At 39.8% G+C, this 20,186-nt stretch overlaps 1 protein-coding gene across 3 annotated transcripts in view; it reads left to right on the top strand.

Annotated features, from left to right (window-relative positions):
* WDR37 (WD repeat domain 37) overlaps positions 1–19,713 on the top strand; it is a 64,245-nt gene extending 44,532 nt beyond the window's left edge. For all 3 annotated transcript variants that reach the window (XM_050942259.1, XM_050942260.1, XM_050942261.1), the window contains 3 exons: positions 14,023–14,157; positions 14,516–14,630; positions 16,385–19,713. In XM_050942259.1, the coding sequence (XP_050798216.1) occupies positions 14,023–14,157; positions 14,516–14,630; positions 16,385–16,516 (382 nt within the window). In that variant the 3' untranslated portion in view covers positions 16,517–19,713. The remainder of the gene's footprint in view (positions 1–14,022; positions 14,158–14,515; positions 14,631–16,384) is intronic.
* The last annotated feature ends 473 nt before the right edge of the window (positions 19,714–20,186 follow it).

Genomic DNA, 20,186 nt, shown 5'->3' on the forward strand with positions numbered 1-20,186 from the left:
TTAATGGTTCCCAATCATGCTGGAAAGGTATAACAAGTGGGGTTCTGCAAGGGTCTGTTGTGGGACCAACTCTGGTCAATATCTTCATTAATGACTTAGACGTTGGCATAGAAAGTACACTTATTAAGTTTGCAGATGATACCAAACTGGGAGTGATTGCAACTATTTTGGAGGACAGGGTCATAATTCAAAATGATCTGGACAAATTGGAGAAATGGTCTGAGGTAAACCGGATGAAGTTTAATAAAGACAAATGCAAAGTGCTCCACTTCGGAAGGAACAGTCAGTTTCACACACATAGAATGGGAAGAGACTGTCTAGGAAGGAGTACGGCAGAAAGGGATCTAGGGGTGATAGTGGACCACAAGCTAAATATGAGTCAACAACGTGATGCTGTTGTAAAAAAAGCAAATGTGATTCTGCGATGCATTAACAGATGTGTTGTGAGCAAGACACGAGAAGTCATTCTTCCGCTGTACTCTGCGCTGGTTAGGCCTCAACTGGAGTATTGTGTCCAGTTCTGGGCACCACATTTCAAGAAAGATGTGGAGAAATTGGAGAGGGTCCAGAGAAGAGCAACAAGAATGATCAAAGATCTTGAGAACATGACCTGCGAAGGAAGGCTGAAAGAATTGGGTTTGTTTAGTTTGGAAAAGAGAAGGCTGAGAGGGGACATGATAGCAGTTTTCAGGTATCTAAAAGGGTGTCGTCAGGAGGAGGGAGAAAACTTGTTCACATTAGCCTCTAAGGATAGAGCAAGAAGCAATGGACTTAAACTGCAGCAAGAGAGATTTAGGTTGGACATTAGGAAAAAGTTCCAAACTATCAGGGTGGTTAAACACTGGAATAAATTGCCTAGGGAGATTGTGGAATCTCCATCTCTGGAGATATTTAAGAGTAGGTTAGATAAATGTCTGTCCGGGATGGTCTAGACAGTATGTGGTCCTGCCATGAGGGCAGGGGACTGGATTCAATGACCTCTCGAGGTCCCTTCCAGTCCTAGAGTCTATGAATCTGTTTGATGCATGTATACCAGACGTAATTAAGAGAAATCAGTAGGTGCAATTCACAAAAGAAACTAAATCAGACTTCCAGGCTTGATATCCTAGGCACATGACAAAAGGCTAGTCTTACTTCCAAAGAATGCATCTGTTTTGGTGTGGAGTTCCAGTGGTTAATTACCTTCACAGTTTAAAAATTTGCAGTTTATTTCTGGTCTGAATTTGTCTAGCTTCAGCTTCCAGCCATTGTATTTTGTCTGTTGGATTGAATAGCCCTCTACTATCAAATTTCTGTTCTCTGTGTAGTTAGTTACAGACTGATCAAGTCATCTCTTAACCTTCCCTTTATTAAACTAAACAGATTGAGCTTCTTGAGTCTTTCACTGTAAGGCATTTTTTCCGGTCCTTAAATCTGTCTCATGGCTCTTCTCTAAAGCCTCACCTCCAATTCTTCGATATCCTTCTTTAACTGTGAATGACAGTACTGGAGTATTTCAACAGTGGTCACATCAGTGCCAAATACGGAGGTAAAATAACCTCTCTACTGCTACTCCTCTTTCTTCCCCTGTTTATGCTCCTAGGATCTTATTAGCCCTTTTGGCCACAGCATCACACTGGGAGCTTGTATTCAGCTGATTATTCACTATGGTCCCCCAAATCCTTTTCAGAGTCCCTCCTTCCCAGGATAGGAATCCCATCCTGTTAAGTATGGCGTACCTGCTTTACGTCTGACTGCTTTGAAATGCATATTGTTTGCTTGCAGCCAGCTTACCGGGCGATCCAGATTGCTCTGTATCAGTGATCTGTCCTCTTCTTTACTTCCTATGCCCCCAGTATTTTGATCATCTGTGTACTTTATTAGTGTTGTTGTTTTCTTCCAGGTCAGTGGTAAAAATATTAAATAGCATAGGGCAAAGAACCAATCCTTGAGTACCTTGTCAGGAAATCATCAAGTGGTGTGTTTCTATTTGTGGTTAACCAGTTTTTAATCCATTTAATATGTGCCATGTTGATTTTGTACGTTCTAGTTCTTCTTCAAGTGCTTGCTCATGTCCATTGCATATTAGGGGTATGTGCTCACCACATGCACCGGTGCTAGAATTTTTCTCTCAGCAGTATCTGGGGGACCGGCCCTGGTGCCCTTTGGAGTGGCATCTGCATAGCGTGGTATAAGGGGTGCTGTTGGCTTCTCCCACCCTCAGTTCCCTCTTGCAGCGAGTGAAGGTGCTGGTACATCTGTCACTTTGGCTAGCGTTGTTTCTTTCTCTGTTCTTGCGAACTTTGAAACCCTGTAAAATAGTTACATATAGTTAGTAGTTCCTTAGTTACCCTTAGTAGTAGTTCTTGAACTCTTCATTAATCCCGGACAAGAACCAAGCCGGGGGTCAGGACATGCCCCGGTCCCCAGGCTTTAAGCCCTGCACTTTCTGCAAATGGCCTATGCCCGTCAACGATCCACATACCAGATGCCTACGGTGCTTAGGCAAAGGACACATAAGTGACAAATGCTGTATCTGCAAGTCCTTCAAACTTAGGACGAAGATGGAGTGCGACATCCATCCAAGAGCACTCCTAATGGAGTCTGCACTCATTCCGGCACTGGAGCAGAGGTTCAACTCCACACCGAGCGTGGCGTCTGTGCTAGTGTTCCCCCGGTGCTGTCCACAAGCTGGCACCGGTCTCCCTCAGTGGCTCCGCTTAAGAAGCCGAAAAAGACTGAGAAGAAGATCTCCTCTCTCCCACAAGGGAATGGAAAGGGCAGGGAGAGAGCCAAGACCTGTGTCGGGCAGCTCAACATCCCCCTCGGGAAGTCGGGCCCCAGCTCAGGTCGAGCGATGCAGCCCATCCCATGCTTTGCCTGCAACTCCAGATAACGATGCCTGAGGCCTTTCAAGCAACTCAGGAGATCCTGGCACTCTCTACTTAGACTGTACCAAGCCTTTCTGTAAATGAACTCAACTCTTCATTGCTACAGTGTATAGAATTAAGGGTCACCCAGTGTCCCCGCAGAGGATTTCCAATTGGATTACCTCGTGCATAAGGACCTGTTACAACCTGATGGGGGTTCTGCCACTGTCAGAGCCCACTCGACAAGAGGGCAGGTGTTTTCGGTGGCCTTCCTGGCGCACATCCCGATCCAGAACATCTGTAGAGCCACAACGTGGTCCTCTGTTCACACATTTACGGCTCATTGTGCCATCACTGAGGAAGCCAGGGACGACACTGGGTTCGGCAGAGCTGTGTTACAATCTACGTGTCCGTGAACGCCTACCCACCTCCAGGGGTACTGCTTGGGAGTCACCTAATATGGAATGGACATGATTAAGCACTTGAAGAAAAGACAGTTACCTTTTCATGTAACTAGTATTCTTCAGGATATCTTGCTCATGTCCATTCCATGACTGCCTTCCTTCCCCACTGTTGGAGTTACTGGCAAGAAGGAACTGTGGGTGGGGGGACCTGGCAGCACTCCTGTAACCTGCCATGCGGGCACCACTCCAGAGGGCACCAGAGCTGGTTCCCTATGGATACTGCTGAGGAAAAAACTTCCGGCACCAGTGCATGTGGTGAGCACATACCCCTAATATGGAATGGACATGAGCAACACATCTCGAATACCAGTTACAGAAAAGGTAATTTCCTTTTTCTTAATTAAAATACAGTTTGGTATCAAGTCAAAAGCCTTGAATGAGAGCTGCTGAGTACTCTAAAATCCACATGATGACTTACGTTGTGGAGGTATGATAGAGGGAATATTGGAGTTGGAGCACTGCCTGAGCATTTGGAAGGGGAAATGGGGAGAAGGAGAATGTTGGAGATGCTGAAACTGTGCAGGGAAGAATGGGGTGGAAGGAAGGGAATAGACCTGTTCACTGGGGGATGTTGAGAGCTTCAGCACTACCCTTCATAACTCCCCACTGAACCCATGCCATGAAAGCTCTGTCCTCTTTCAAAATATGTCCCACTGACTCTATGCTTGTCCGTGCACTGTACCTGCCTCCTCACTCTAGCACTTCAGCCTGCAAGTTTCATGCCAGCACCAGCCTCTGCATGATGAGGAGAGTTGAGAAGGGAGGACTAGGTTGTTTGGGACAAGTGGAGAAACAAGAAACAATGCAGGAACAGTGAAGGGAATAATATACAGCCAGTGGCATTCAGTTACCTGGATAATCATCGCTAAGGAGCCAGAAGTGGTGGAGAGGGAGAGCTGGGCTGTGACCCATGGCGCTGTTAAGAGAAAAAAACATTGTTTTTAAACAAAGGGAATTAAATGCTAAACAACTTTAACATAGAGTTAAGGTTGCTCAGTAGTGTGTCAGGCCCTCACAGGTCACATTCAGATATGCTCGCATCTCTGAAAACCAGGAAATAGAGTTAAGGCACATGCTACTCTACAACGCAACCTTACTCTGCCCTCTTCGAGTGATGCCCCAACATTCCAGTAACACACACACACCCTTACAGATGTCATGGACTGCTCTGGGAACAGAGTACATGAGCACTTGGACAAAGTGTAACACCATAGCTCTAAGACAAAACTTGAGGTTATGTTAGGCATAGTGAACATGAGCTGTCAGACTCACAGTGAGCCTGCCTACTCCACAAAAACCATGCCTTTACTCTTGACCTGAGGATTCCTGCAGAAACACTGCCTCTGCGTACACCTCACTGTGTACCAGAGACCAGACTGCTGACAATCCCTGTAACAAAACTGCCTCCGTGTGCAGCTGCTGATGCAAACTGCAGAACTCCTGACGGTAATGAGGCATACTTGATCCCTCAAAGTACATGTGAACTCCTCATATCTGTGACAGTTCTTCCAACCTGCTCCTACCAATTCTTCCATTATTCAGTATAGCTACCTCAAAGACAGTGCATTCAGACAAATGCTATCTTTCCTCTTTGGTTGTTTTACAGTCAGAGGTCAGACCTTTGAAACCATGTAAGTCTCATTACCAGCGTACCTATTTTCACAGTCCAGCTGCAATATTATGTAGCTATCTGTACTCAGTTCCTATCTCCAATTCCCAAAGTATCATTACAGGATTTAGCTCTTCAGGAGAGATTTAGCTAATAAAATCAGACTGGAACTGAGGAACATTTGTGAGGAAGAGAACTGTGAAAGTTTGGAACTATCAGAAAACTGTGATCCCTCCTCCTGTTTGACAGTATGTTAATTCTCTGTGGTGGTTCTAGGCAAAAAATACCAAGCTTTACTGGGAGAGAGAAATTGTGAAACTTGGAATCTCTCTTTCTGTAAAAGAGAGCCTTTAAATTTCATTTCCTAAAGAGAAATGGACTTAAAAAACCCTTGTTAATGAGGGGACTGGAGACAAATATCAAATGAGGGCAGCTTCTGATGTCTGTAGTACTAAAATGAGAGTGGCTGTCTTGGAGTGATACTTTTAAGCGTACATTGACTACAGGTTTTGAGGCTGTCTCAAAAATTTCAGCAGAAACTAGAAAACCTCCTCTTTCTTGTAGAGGACCTGCTTCTGGGTTTGAAAGAGTGCAACACATGTTAATAAAGCCTCCCTTTGTCAGCTGGGTGCAATCATCTAGCCCTTGTCTTCTTTTTGAGTATTTAGAGTTAAAATTGCAGTAGTAGGAATTCAGGGGTGCCCAGAACATCTTGCAAATAACCCTGGTTTGTTCAAGCCCCATGCTCCCAAGCAGTACCAGTCTTTTGTTTATGAAAGGTTATAGTACAGGTAAGCAATCAGTTTCTACCTTCTACCATCATTGGCCCTAATCTTTGGAGACTTGTGGATGCTAAATATTTTTGAGAGATACTGAATCAGCATCTGGGAAAGCCCACCAATTTTCTTCCACCAAGCTCTTGTGAGTACAGTTCTATTTGGACTATCAAATGATGGAAAAATCCATTCCCTTCTTGCAAGAAATGTCTAATCCATGCTACCTACAAAGTATTGTGTATTTTTCCAGCTACTTTCTGATACCAAAAGTCCAGTATCACCCATCCTGGATATTGGAGACTTCAGCCAGTATTTGATCAATGAAAATTTCCAACTGAATGTGTCTAAGATGTAATTCCTAACCTTGCTGGAAATATCTGCAGGTTATGTGCTTCTGAATGAAGTTCACCTCTGTGCAGAGGACCCGGACAAGACTACACACAAACGAAACATTGCAAAGTCGGATTTACGTTGACACCAATACAACTGATTAAAGTGTGTCTACTTCTCAAGGTTATTCCCACTCCTCCACTCTGCTAGTGATGCTAGCACTGAGGCTTTGTTCTCCATTTCTCCTTCATCTATGACTGTGTAGTTACTTACTGTCCCTGTGCATGGAATGCCCTCCTGGACTGGTTTTCCAGACTGCTTTCTCATATAACCTCATTAAGACCTTCTCTGTTAATGCAATATCCATAAGAAATTGGTCAAGTGTTCATATATATAACTTTTCTTTTCTTAAAAAGTTTAGTTTCATGTTCTGTTCAAACCCCTAATTAATACCTGTATGATCCTGTTATTGTAACCTTTCGTCTTTCCTCCTTCGTTTTGTTTGGTTTTGTTACCCTGCTTCGCAACTCATCTGTAAATGGATTAACTGTCCTGGACAGGGACCATGTATTTTTGTCTGTACTGTAAAGCACTTGGCACGGTTTTGAGCACTGAAAGTAAGTTCTTAGCCCTGAATCTTGAATCTTTTAGAGTCAGATTTTTCCATGTACACTTTCAGGGTCCTAAACTTGTACATCTAAATACTAGATTTTCATTCACAGATTAGACACATGCATGTGCACATGACAACATGCAGCAATGCTGACTTAAGACAACTGTTCCATGCAGATTGCAAAACAGCATTATCAAGTTGTCTGTACACTGTATATTTAGCAGTATGGTTTTGACTCTTGCCAAATTAGGGTGTCTCCCCAATAGCTTCCTGACATTTCTGGATAGTATGACGAGCATGTCTTGGATGTCTCAAGTCCAGTGTTGTGAGTTGTGATATCTTACTTATTCTTGCACATTCTTCCCACACACTTGTGTAAAAATAATTTTCAAGCTTGTTTATCTAGTTTTTATGGCCTTTTTAGAGTCCTCTGTGGAGATGTTGAATCTTTATATTGGGATCTAATATAGTAAATACTCTGGAATATCATTTTCTTACTGCTTTCTGACAAGAATTACTACAAGTATTTGACATATTCTCTATGTGCTCACCCTTCCCCACCTTCTCTGTAGAGTTGGGCATAACAATTTCTTTAGTTTTTCATTGCAACTGCAGTATAAAAAAACTGACAGTTGATGCAGTTACTGGCCATTAAGCCTCACCAGCAGGTGGGCTAAAGACTCTATTTGTATCAGTTTTGACAATATTTATAAGTGGACCAACATTTTGGCATTTGATATGATTTTAAATTGATTTAAGATATTTGAGATACACATGAATGGAAAAGATCCTACATTTCCTCCCCTGTCAGTAAATGGACACATTTCTCTCCTTTTTCCTTTCCTTTCCTTTCATTTTGTTTCAGCTGACTTGGAATAACTCCAATAAAGGAAAATAAAAAATTGTCATCACTTTCGCTGTAATAATACAACACATTTTGGTTTGTAAACCAAACTAATTTGAAATTAATAATTAATGCCTACAGTGGGAAATTACTATTTCACCAAACTAATGGGGAAAATATTAAAATATAAACTTAGCAAATTATTTCAAATTTATAATTTGAGATATACAAATATATAATTAGAATTTAAATTTGTCTAACTGTACTTTCTCTACTTTTTAAATAATGAAATATGTGATGTTGGTTTTTACTGGGTGCATTGCACTGATTTTTTAACTAGACATTTTCTTACATCGTTATGTCTGTCCAGAGAGCATAATCAAATAAATAATCTCAAAGTGCTTTAATAGTCATTTTCTGTAATAGTGGTGTACAGCATTTGCTATAATTGCATTAAAATCAGGTATATGGAGGAGTTGTTACAGGAAATCTCCTTTATGTTCTAAATAATTATTTCGTATTTTATTGCTATACTATGGAATAATCAGTAATGCATACTATCTGAATTAGAATAAGAATCAATTATGCTAGAATTGAAAGAGAGCCTTTTTTGTGAATCTAGAAAATGAGCCAAGAAATTCTAACAACATAAGAACAGCCATAATGGGTCCATCTAGTCCAGTATCCTGTCTTCTGTCAGTGGCCAATGCTAGGTGCCCCAGAGGGAATGAACAGAACAGGTAGTCATCAAGTGATCCTTCCCCGATCACCCATCCCAGCTTCTAGGAAACAAAGGCTAGGGATACCAACCCTGCCCATCCTGGCTAAGAGTCACTGATGGGGCTATCCTCCATGAACTTACCTAGTTCTTCTTCTTCTCTCTTTTTTTTTTTTTTTTTTTTTCCTGGAAGGATTGCAGTTGTGCGGTTACTTTAAAATGTGTTCATGACAGGAATAAAATGAGATGGGTTCCTTGCCTTGAATAGCTTACAGTTTACTAATAGGGCATGTACAGGGGCAGTAACACATCAGGGATGTACTACTGGGGTGACAAAACAGTGGGGAAATAAGTGACGAAGGAGCACGTTTAGGATATGTTGGGGGTATAACTATTGGGTTGTATTCAAACTGTCATCACCTAGCCCTTTAATTTATGATGGTCAGATAGGGAGAGCTCAGCCGATGGTTAGTGATAGATTTGCACTGACTTTTTTACTTTTGAAGTAGTTTTTTGTTTGTCCTTTGCTGGAGCTATTCTTAGAAAAAAAATTACTTCCAATTTGGCTGGAAGGGTCCTAATCTAAATTTATCTAGAGAATAAGTGCAATGAGAAATACTACTTTTTATCTAAGTGAAAATGTTTGTTTGTTTCAACAGTCATGTTTCTAGGTTTTATAACGTGTACTTTATATAAACATGGTAATACCTTTTATTGGACAAACTTCTTTTAGTGAGAGAGACAAGCTTTCAAGCCACACAGAGCTCTTCTTCTGGGGAAGGTAATCAGAAGAGCTCTGTGTGAGCTCGAAAGCTTGTGTCTCTCACCAGCACAAAATGGTCCAAGATATTACCTTACCCGCCTTGTCTGCCTAATATCCTAGGACCGACACGACTGTAACTATACTGCATTTGTATAAAAATAACACTTTTGAGTAGTTATTTATTAAATAACAATAAATCAGTTATTCACAATGTCCAGGTTGTTTGTCTTTGTAAGTCCAATTTCAGAATGAATCTCAGCTGGCTGGCCTGAACGAAACCCTAGTACCTAGTCATAACTTCTCACAACATATTTAGTCTTCAAGAGCATACAGGCATCTTCCTCGATACGAAAAGCACTGTATTATTGTTATATGTTTAACACTTTCTAAAATAGTGTGTACTGCAAATAAAGGAAACTCTAGTGTTAATTTTTTTTGATGTGGTGCCAAAAAACATACTGTATCAGCATTTCATGGTCCAACATTTTCAACATCATTTTTTTCCCTGTGTGTGAAATTTCAGCAGATTGTTATGCAAAATAGTTTTGTGTCTCTGTGTGACTGGGGAGACAGCTGTTAGTCCTAATGAGGAGTGCTAGCATCACAGTATTTCCATTGATTGAGACCCACGGAGGGAGCAGAATGTTCCAGATCAGGCAGTGGTGTGTGGTGAGAAAGTGCCATGCTGTCAGCTGGAAGTATATGCTCGGCTGCTCGCTACGACAAGATAAATGAGTTTTGCTGGGGTTTGGCAGAGTCTGAAGCTTTCCGGGAGAACAGTAGTAGCAAACCAAACTCCCTGTGGGACCCACAGTTTAAGGTGTCATAAGACGACTGCCTCTTTGCCAGTTTTTTTGTCCTACAATGCCTGTCATCCTTTTGAGTTATTAAAAACCTAATGTCTTTTAGCATTCCATTAACACGGGGTCTAATGATCTTTTGTTGATGCTTTTTATTAATTTAGCCAAGGGGATGTTAGCTACAGTTTTAACTTGTTTAGAACCACTTAAAGGCCAGTAATAGCAGAAAAAGTGAGAAGTTACTTAATCTCTTCCTTTTTTTCTTACATTAATATTTTGTATTCAGTGCAGCTAAATCTTTTTTTTTTTTTTAAACTTCTAGGTCTCCAAATGTTAGGTGCTAACACATTAACTGGCTGCTTCAGCAAACCCCCTGAATTCAAGTTCTGTTTTAGTTTGTAACTGAAAAACTTTGGCCTTCGTTGTTCCTATTTTGTCTAAATTAAAGAACCTTTCAGTTTGATGTGATTTTACCAGTCTCATATCAAGAAAAGCCCCAGATTGGAATAGTAGAGGGTTTCAAATGAGCTATGAGAACAGCGTAGCACTAGCCCACACTCTTAAGCCAATGGTATTGTTTGCACCCATTTCTGAATTTAATTTACAAGCAATTTAAATGTTTCACTGAATGCATTCCACCTTAAAGAAACTTAAGCTTGGTTTGTAGTAAACTTGTTTATCTAGCAGTAGTTTAAGCTCTGATAATTTACTGCTTGTTGTCCATCTGCAGGGAGGTGGTGGCAACTTCAGCTTCTCTGGGTATGTCTACGTTGCAATTAAAAACCTGTGGGGGGCCCATACCGTTTAACTGCAGTCTAGATGTTCGGGCTTGGGTTTGAGCCTGGACTCTGGGACCCTCACTTAAACAGCCGCTTAGCCTGAGCCTCACAAGCCCAAGTCAGGTGGTATGGGCCCACTACATGTGTTCAATTGCAATGTAAACATACCCTCTTTACCTCTCCATTGAAGAGATCCAGGAGAGGAACAGTTCATGTGGTAGAGGGGGGGAAAATCTCATTTGGTGGCTTTTGGGGAACCCCTATGAGAAACTTACTACTGAGGAGTGTCCTGGTTGCATGAAGAGCTAGTGTAGTATCATACAGAAACCATGTATTTGTAGGTTATACTTTGGAGGAAAGAGTTTCTATTTGTTTAACTCTGTTGCATGGTATGGAAAAGACATGTACCATATAAAACTATCTAGCCCAAGAGTGAAGTAATTTTACCATGAAAGGGTATTCATCCCAATCATCTAGGGCTCCTGTTATTTTGCTGTCCAAGGGCTCCATCCTGCTCTTGTTATCAGTGGGAGCCAGATTGTGTCTTTGGTTTTTGTGACCCCAAAAGTATTGTGTAGGTGCATAGATGCCTTTATTTTTGTGCTGGGGAGCATGGAGTTCTGAAGATTAGGTTGTGAACGCCTTTGATTCATGCTGTGTAAATTTCCCTGGATAGCTTAGTTGCACTCTAATAGTGCATTAAGAAACTTTGTGTCATTAATACAGTGGAGTTGAGTCCTAATTAGAGTTTAATTTGATGTCAATTTAAATTAAGAGGGCTTGCGTAAACTGGTCTGTTGTGACCTGGATAGTGCTAATCTCAATCAGTAGTCTGAATAGACATGAAATCAAATTCTCACAGTACAACAGAAATGACAGGAACAACTGACATCTTAAATTAAAATTACTAAATTCCAAGGAATTGATGTGCCTGACCTCAGCTATGGGATAGGTTATTAAATCACATCCATAGAAACTGAGCTGAGAAGCGTACTTTAATGATTTAGGAGAGGGAAGCAAATGCCTTGAGAACTTTGGATAGTTGGAAACTAGCCAACAAATTTTTAGTTGAGAATTTGTGTATGTATTAATGAAATAAAATTGAAGAAATAGGCCAAAACCCCTGAGATGTGTCATTTCAAGTTTAACAACTAAATGGCTATTCCTTTATGGTCACTTCTCATAACATTTTCATCCTTCGTTAGCGTTCAGCAATATATTAGATATTCTGTATTTACCTTTCCTGGCGACATTTATTCTTCCTTTAGAGTGCTGAGGTATACATATCTGACCCATTATACTTAAATCTGTGATATGATAACTGAGACCTGTGCTGTTCAGTATGTTCATAAATTATTTGGAAAGGGGAGTGAAAAGTGAAGTGGCAAAGTTTGCAAATAATAAAAAAATATTCAAGATCGTGAATGTAATAAACAGATAGCTAAGGGTTAATGTTCTTTTACCTGTAAAGGGTTAACAAAGGGAACCAAACACCTGACCAGAGGACCAATCAGGAAACAAGACTTTTTCAAATCTGGGCGGAGGGAAGTTTTGGGTGTGAATTCTTTGTTCTTTGTCTTGGTTCGGTGACCCTCTCGGCTCTGAGAGTGATCTTTCTATCTCCAGGCTTTCTAATCTTCTGTTTCCAAGTTGTAAGTACAAGGATAGTAAGACAATAGGTTTATATTGTTTTTTTGTATTTACATGTGTGTAGTTGCTGGAATGTGTTAAATTGTATTCTTTTTGGATAAGGCTGTTTATTCCTTTTTTCCTCTAAGCAATTGACCCTGTATATTGTCACCTGTTTGAGTGTTTTTCACTGGTTAAGGCTAAGAAACGAAGGGAGGGGGAACATCTCTTTGTGTTAGAGTTACAAAGCCTGACTTTGCATACCCTCTGGGTGAGGGGAGAGAAAGATTTGATCTCTCGGTACTTGTGTTTCAAGGACTTGAAGCAGGGAGTATCCTAGGGTCCCCAGGGTGGGGAAATCTGGGAGGAGGTAAAGAGGGGGAAGGGAAATGGTTTTTTCCCCTTTGTTGTGAGACTCAAGGAATCTGGGTCTTGGGGTCCCCTGGGAAGGTTTGGGGGGACCAGAGGGTATCAGGCCCTAAAATTCCTGATCGGTGGCAGCGCTATCAGATCTAAGCTGGTAATTAAGCTTTGGAGGTTTCATGCTAGCTTCTCATGTTCTGAACTCTAAGGTTCAGATCTGAGTAGGACAGTTATGACAGTGAAGTCCAAACCTGACTAAAGAATTACAAAAGTGCGTGACTGGGCAACAAAATGGCAGATGAAATTCAACAGTGATAAATGCAAAGTAATGCCCATTGAAGAAAATAATCTCAATTACACATATATACATATGGGCTCTAAATTAGCTTTTACCACTGAAGAAAGAGACCTTGGAGTCGCCATTGACAGTTCTCTGAAAACTTCAGCTCAGTTTGCAGCACCAGTCAAAAAAGCTAACGTGTTAGGGACCATTAGGAAAAGGATAGATAAGATAGAAAATATCATAATACCACTATATAAATCACAGTGCCCCCTACCCTTGAATACCTCTAGTCACCCATTCTCAAAAGAATATAGTGGAATTGGTAAAGGTTCAGAGAAGGGGAGCCAAGTTGATCAAGGGCATGGAGCGGCTTCAGTACAAGGAGAGACTAAAAGTATTAGGGTTGTTCAGTTTAGAAAAGAGACAAGGGTGGACAGGGACATGTTAAAGGTCTATAGAAACATGAATGGTGTTGAAAGAATGAATAGAGAAGTGTTGTTTACCCTCTCTCACAATACAAAACCCAGGAGTCACCTGATGAAACTAGTAGGCAACAGGTTTAATACAAACAAGAGGAAATATTTTTTCATACAACGTACAATTAACCTGTGGAACTTGTTGTGATGGCCAAAAGCATAACTGTTTTCAAAAAAGAGCTAGATAAGTTCATGGAGGGTAGGTCCATCAATGAGTATTAGCCAAGAGGGTCAGGGATGCAATCCCTGTAGTTGAGTGATCCCAAATCTCTGACTGCGAGAGATTGCAAGGGGAGGATGGGGTAGATCACTCCAAAATTCCTACTTAAGCTCTGGTACTGACCACTGTTCAAGACAGGATACTGGACTAGATGGACCATTGGTCTCACCTGTATGGCGGTTCTTATGACCAGTTAGTTTCTCTAGTCTATCTGTACCAGTGGAACATTTTTCTCTACAATGTTGTTTTTCCTAGTGCTTTGTCCAGTTTAGCTTTATGTCCTATGTGACTTGGCTTCCCTGATTTCCACTGACAGTTTATTCAAAGTCTAATGTCTCTCACTTGAAGACTTTCTTAAGTTTTAGTCACTTTGGTTTGAAATTATCTATTGCAAATTATACATTTAAGGGAACATAAGAATAGTTAACAGAAGAACTTGAAATCAAGGTTCCTTAACTCTTCCTGAAGGTTTGATTTATTATTCTTTTTTACTCCCAATTGTTTAGTACCGTGACATCAGCTGTTTTCACAGTGGGCGACAATGTTGTTTCGGGTAGTGATGACCGTACTGTGAAAGTCTGGGACTTGAAAAATATGAGATCTCCTATTGCTACTATCCGTACAGACTCTGCAGTGAACAGGTAAACAAATAATCAGTTGAGTTAACCTTAAAAGTTAAAGTGTATTGAACCTGAACTAAAATTCAATGATCAAGAGTGAAAACAAAGCTTGGGTTGGATTTGTAAAAAGCTTCTTAAAAAGTAGATAATTTTGCTTTCCTGGAGTTTCTGGTGGTAATTGTGCATCCGTGTGTGTGTGCCACAGATGATCAAGCTTATTCCAATAAAAAAAAACTTAGCTGTAATACACTCACGATACTGTTAAATTTAATAGTAAATATTCAGCCACATCACTGTCAATGAACTCAGACTTGTACTGTCAAGTCCTATTTGTCAGGCTCAGTTTTGTACATAACCTACTTTTATCTTTTCTGTGCAGGATTAATGTATGTGTTGGCCAAAGAATCATTGCCCTTCCACATGACAACCGTCAGGTTAGATTATTCGACATGTCAGGAGTGCGATTAGCACGGCTCCCTCGCAGTAACAGACAGGTAGCTGAATTTCTGGAGTGAAAATTTTGTCAGTTACTGAAAATTCGCATTTAATACAAAACATTTTGGGTTTTCTAAATTTGGGTAAATCTCCTTGCAAACTTCGGAACAGATAAATTAATGTAATTTCTTTTTCTGAATCCACAAAATAGGTATGATGTATATCTTCAGTTCAGCTGGTTTCACCTTGACTTCTCTGTGCTGAAGTATTTGAGTTTTTTTCAATGTTATAAATGAGGTGAAGAATGTTTAAATACCACTTGAAGTCTAAATGTAGAGCCTATCTTAGAACATGGATTTGCTCTGAGAAAGGACTGACTACCTAACATCTTGAAGTTCCAGGTCTCTCAGTGATTGCTTATTAAATTTGTTTAATTTACAAGTAAAAAAATGTTGCTGTCCGTCCTGCAAACTGAAGTTTTTGATAGTGATGCTTTTTTCCCATGCTTGTGCTAGTATCCATTTTGTACTTGGGTCTTGGCAATACAGTTGATGTGTAGGTTAAAAAAAAACAAACAACCCAACATTTTTCTCTCCTTTTGTCTAGGGGCTGTAATGTTAACCTGAATAATGTAGTAAAAACAGTCATGAAAAATTTAGCTAGTGTGACTCACAATAGCCACAAAATAGATCTGAGTAATAAGCCCCTGGCCCCCCAGCAGTAGGAGTTTGGGTATAGGGGGGCTCAACGCTGGGGATTGGAGCATGGGGTGGTGCTTACCTGATGGGAGTGCTCCCCAGAAGGACAACAAGAACTCCTCTTCTTCAGCTCCTAGCTCCACATGCTGTCTTTGCATGCAGGTGCTGCCTCCGCAGCTCCCATTGGCCGCAGTTCTCAGCCAATGGGAGCTTCAGAACTGGGGTTTATTGTGGAGGAGAGGCAGCATATGGAGCTAGGAGTTGAACGTCGCTGCATCCCAGGAGCTGGACAGGGAGCCTGTCCCAGCACCCACGGTGCCCCCACTGGGCCACGCCCCCCCCAGCACTCATTGGGCGGCCCCTGGAACATCCCCTCCAGCACTCGCAGTGCTCCCAGACCTGCCCCCCTGTCCCGTAAAGTTTTAGTCAGGGGTATATAGTAGAAGTCATAAACTGGTCATGGGCCGTGAATTTTTGTTTACTGCCTGTGACCTGTCCATGACTTATACTAAAAATACCTGTGTCTAAAACGTAGCCTTATTCATGGCATATAAACAGCAAGGAGTCCGGTGACACTTTAAAGACTAACAAATTATTTGGGCATAAGCTTTTGTGGATAAAAAAACTCACTTCTTCAGATGCCACTGTACTCCGTGTTGGTTTTGTGGCTATAGACTAACACGGCTACCCCCTGATACTTGACACCATTCATGACATATACATTTTCATTTTACAAACTAACTTGTTCTTGAACAGGAACCATTGACTTCCATTTTTTTTTTGTGCTCTGTAACATGCCAAATATACTTCATTGTATTTGAGAACTTTTTTTTTTTTCTGATGGAAGTATGCATGGCAAGAGAGTGACTAAGAATTTTTAATAAAAATTAAAAACATTTTGTGTTCTGTTAAACACTGGAGCTCAAGATACTGGAAGGTTTATCCTGGTGTGACTTATTAGATAATATAAAAAAATCTATTTGAATAGCTTTATTTGGTAAATGAAACAGATACTTGTATCAGTTTATCATGAGTTAGTATAGTGAATAGGTTGCTAATTTGAAACATCTTTCTTGTCTAATGTAATACTAATTTATTTATTTAAATTGTAATAGGGCCATAGAAGAATGGTTTGCTGTTCAGCTTGGAGCGAAGACCATCCAATATGTAACCTATTTACCTGTGGGTTTGATCGTCAGGCTATTGGCTGGAACATCAACATCCCTGCGTTGTTACAAGAAAAATGAGATGCTGGAAGAATTTTTGCTTTTGTTGCCATGGACTTGTAAACTTATTTTGTTGTTGCAGACTCTTTTGAATATTAGTCTGCCTTCATTGTAAAAGTTCTCCCTTAAAAGGAGCGCTTTGCAAATGTTGTTGTTACCACATTGTGCACCATTTGCATGTAATGTACAGAAAATGTGACTTTTTTAAAAATTAGTTTGTCTTGTGTATGAACTTTTATATCTTAGCATCCACTGGTCAGTAGAAAGGAGTTCACTGTTATATAGAGCACATATGTGTTCGTAAGCTATTCAGCATTTGCTAGATGAACATTAGGGCATTACATTTGTGACTTTAATGTGAAATTTATATACTTATTGTGAAGAATATATAGTAGTCTCTTGCATTTTCCATAATTTTACATATCTGCCTTATGTTTAAAGGAATCTGCAGGGCTGAACTTCAAGAAGTGTGAATTTCAGTACTAGTATCATGGTAAACATTTTCTTGTTTGCATCTGTCTGAAGTATGATTTTTAGTGCTGCAATGTAATGTAACTTCAACTCCAATTTTATTCTAGTTTCTGGAGAAATAACACGGATTTGAGAGAGAAAAAGCAAACAACCTCTTGTAATGTGCATAGAATGCTGCGTTAAAACATTCAGGCTGTTTTTACACATTTCTCTTGAAAAAGAACAAGAAAATGTTCATTCTGCCCTTCATGCATAAAGCTCATTCCAATCTTATAGCTTCTCACACTAGCAAAAATCCAGAATATTGTGATTCTAATCACTGAAATCTGTTCAAGCAAAGTTTTAAAGCACTTTAGTTTATAGCTATTGTTATAAACCATTTATGAAAGTTTCAGATGTTCCACTGAATGTGAGTTGACTTGTATAGGAAGGATTTGACACTTTTTGGTTACCTACCCAGAAAGGAAATTGTGTTTTTGTTTTTACACCTTCAGTGAACATATTTTTAAATGGGTTCATTTCCCTAGTTTTATTTTGAGCCAGCAATATGAAGTAAATGAGTGCTACCTCAAAAAATGAATTTCGGTCAGGATAGGTTGAGTCTTTCCATAACCTCGAAAAAGTGCATTTGGTCTGTGTCTGAAATACTGCCTTTAAGATGAAGAAAGACAATTATGCCAAATATGATTTTTAAGATGATTAATACTTAAGGCTAATGGGGCAATACCACAGATAAACATCACATGTCATCTTTGTTCTTGCAGCTCTAACTAGGACTGCTGCAGTCCCTTCTCCATTCGAGAGGGAATAATTCTGTAGTTTTTCCGTCCTTAGTCCCAAGTGATCTTACACTGGCTTTACTCCTCACTGTGTTTAGCCTTGTTGTACTGGCTGTTGAGTTATTGCCAGCTGTTGCTCAAATAAGCAAATGCATGTGGCAGCTGACATTTTCAGAAGGAAGAGGAAGGCTGCTTCAGAGGGACCTTTTAGCTGCCCCTAACTGTCTGACATATCGCAGCATAAGATGAAAGATCAGAGTAATTAGATGGTGTTGTCTTATATAGTAGGATGTTTAAAGTTGATTAATATCTTATGGCAATTATTATGATCTTTTAATTACATTCTTATGATTATATAAAACAATAGCTGAGCTTGAGTCCTCTACAGCACTGTTTAGATGGAAGTTGAGAGGCTGATTTGTTAACCAGATTTTTCATTCATTAGTATATGAAGGCATAGAGGTGCAGTAGAAGGGGAGAATAAGTGCACCATTAAGTAATTATGAAAAAATTGAGGTCCTAACAGAAAGCTGAAGCATAAAACTATGAAGGGATAAGAAGGGGTGAGGTACTTAATGGAGAGACTATAACAGAATGTATGTGGTGACTTCATAGAGCAGAATGTCTTAAAGTAGCTTGATTTTTTTCAGAACACTTGTTTTTCTGAATTACAGTATATATTAGACCCTCAGTCTTTCATAATTGCCACACTTCCATACCTGCTGATGAAAGGTTCAGGTGATCAGCTGTAGGCTTTAATTGCTGGTATCAGAAGACTTTTTATTTAAAGGACACTGTCACAGTATCTACAGTAATTGTAAAGTTTTTGTTTCTAACAATTTGGAAGATTAAATTTAAACTCATCAGATTTTTTTTTTTTTTTACTCTCTGGGGCATACACACTGGGTTGGTGTTGGGCTGCAGGCATTTTTTTTTTACAAACAAGACTAAAACATCTTTTTGTTAGAGAGGAAGGAAAAGAAACATAAGCATGGATGTAGTCTGGATACTTCAAAAAAAAATCCATACTTTTGCCATGTGCACCTCCTGCTAATAGAATCAGAGCAACTCCAGGCTGGTCCATGTCTAGTATCCTGAGCAATGATTAACCATTTAATTTACATGGACTTGACAAACTTAGGTTGGAGGAAAGCTTAATAGTGTGATCCTACTATCCTAAACTGTCTTTAACATATACATATGTAACACAGGGCCGTTTGATTGTATGCAGTTTAATTGTCATTGCTTCCAGTGGCTGCTGACCTTTATATCACCAGAGGGATCAACCTCTGACATCAGAAAGGAGTACACACTAACTTATTTTCTCGGGGGATGGAGTGGAGGAACCAACCAAGGTGCTCGAGACAAGTTCTCAGGAGCAGACTAATTCTTAATCAGTTGAATGACTGTAACATCTTTTAACTTTTATATATTCACTACTTGGATGTAATATCGAGGCCATAAATTTCCCCTTCCAGTAGGGCAAAGATTGGTGGTGGACAATGTTACACTGACTGAACATGTGCAAGCATTTCAGTTTTGGCCATGCATGGAATCAGGAGTATTCTAAAGAGAGAGAATCAATGCTGAACTAATTATATCCAGCATTTCATAAAATGGAGGGAAGTTGCTGTTACATATTTTCATTATTGATGCAGAACTTCACTTGGATGCATCACTGGACAAATTCAAAGATCTTTTGTGTGTGTGGGGGGGGTCCCCATGAGGAGTGCACATCGGTTTTCACAGACTTAAATTCTGTACATGCTTTAGAGTCAAAATAATTTGGTGTGAAACATCTTATTTGTTTAAGTCTATGAAAGCCAATTTCTTTTGGGAAAAAAAAATCCTGAATTTATTAATATGTGAAACTACTTGTTTTTATTTACTTGTATTCGGCTGATTGTTTTTACATGTTTAGTGTTTTCTTCATTACAGTTTGAAAATGCATTAAATCATTCAACAGAGTTTTGTAACTTGCTGTTTATAAACTCTGTCATTATTACCTCAGTATTTCAGCCCTAAGGGAAAGCAATCAAATGATCCCCCCACCACCACCATAATTTTCAACCGTGATCCCTCCCTTCGCCTTTGGTTCAGTTTCCAAGGCAATGGCAGTCAGATTGTTGCTGGAAAAGGGCTAAAGCTGTCCTTGAAAATATGACTTCTATGTTGTAATTTGCTATGCTCACAGTTCAATATGGATTTTAAAAGGGTTCAAATGTCTTTTATTTCCATTTTTCCCCAATTCCGTATAAGCAAATCTTTAATTCCATTTTGTTGCACAGGTTATACACAGCCTCTGTGACTGTTTTAAAAAACGTATAAAATTGATTTTTGTGCTTAAAGACAGTTAAAATGGATACAGTACAATTTTAATTTCTGTGTAGCTCCCCTTTGAGTATCACTTTAGAGATGGAAAGAAACCGCTGATATCACTT

The sequence above is a fragment of the Gopherus flavomarginatus genome, chromosome 2, assembly GCF_025201925.1.
Source record: "Gopherus flavomarginatus isolate rGopFla2 chromosome 2, rGopFla2.mat.asm, whole genome shotgun sequence".
Classification (NCBI taxonomy): domain Eukaryota; kingdom Metazoa; phylum Chordata; order Testudines; family Testudinidae; genus Gopherus; species Gopherus flavomarginatus.